Genomic DNA, 451 nt, shown 5'->3' with positions numbered 1-451 from the left:
GACCAGATGAAAACAGGGGAAAAACTCTTCTTAACATTTGATTAAGAAGATCCATATAATAGAAACAACAATCATGATACTATTGATAGCACTCACTACGGGTCCTGGCGCCTCACCTGCCCCAAGGCATCCAACCAAATATCCGGTTTCGCCAAATTGCTCGGATGCAGTTTAAAGACGGCGTAGAGTCCGGCCCCGCTCTCCCTCGAGGTGAGACCCACCGTCACCAAGGCCACCAGCATGGCCAGAGTGAGGAGAGCCATGACTTTGCTGAAAATTCCGCTCTGCCACACCTCCCGCCGCGACACCAGAATCACGAGGGCGAGCCACAGAAACAGCTGGATGAGAGCCAGAGATAAGTTCGGGGAGAGGGCGCTTCGGGGCTCGAACGCCTGCGCCACGCTATCTCTTGGGGGGAGGGGGGGAAGGGGAGACATGGTTAGGTGTTAGT

At 54.5% G+C, this 451-nt stretch overlaps 1 protein-coding gene across 1 annotated transcript in view; it reads right to left on the bottom strand.

Moving 5' to 3' along the window:
* The window catches only part of LOC119587121 (sodium-dependent noradrenaline transporter-like), an 11,503-nt gene that overhangs the window by 6,385 nt on the left and 4,667 nt on the right, over positions 1-451 (bottom strand). Inside the window, exon 7 of the mRNA XM_037935873.1 lies at positions 117-408. Within this exon, the coding sequence (XP_037791801.1) occupies positions 117-408 (292 nt within the window). The remainder of the gene's footprint in view (positions 1-116; positions 409-451) is intronic.

The sequence above is a fragment of the Penaeus monodon genome, chromosome 22, assembly GCF_015228065.2.
Source record: "Penaeus monodon isolate SGIC_2016 chromosome 22, NSTDA_Pmon_1, whole genome shotgun sequence".
Lineage (NCBI taxonomy): Eukaryota > Metazoa > Arthropoda > Malacostraca > Decapoda > Penaeidae > Penaeus > Penaeus monodon.
This window is presented reverse-complemented; position numbering and strand designations above follow the sequence as displayed.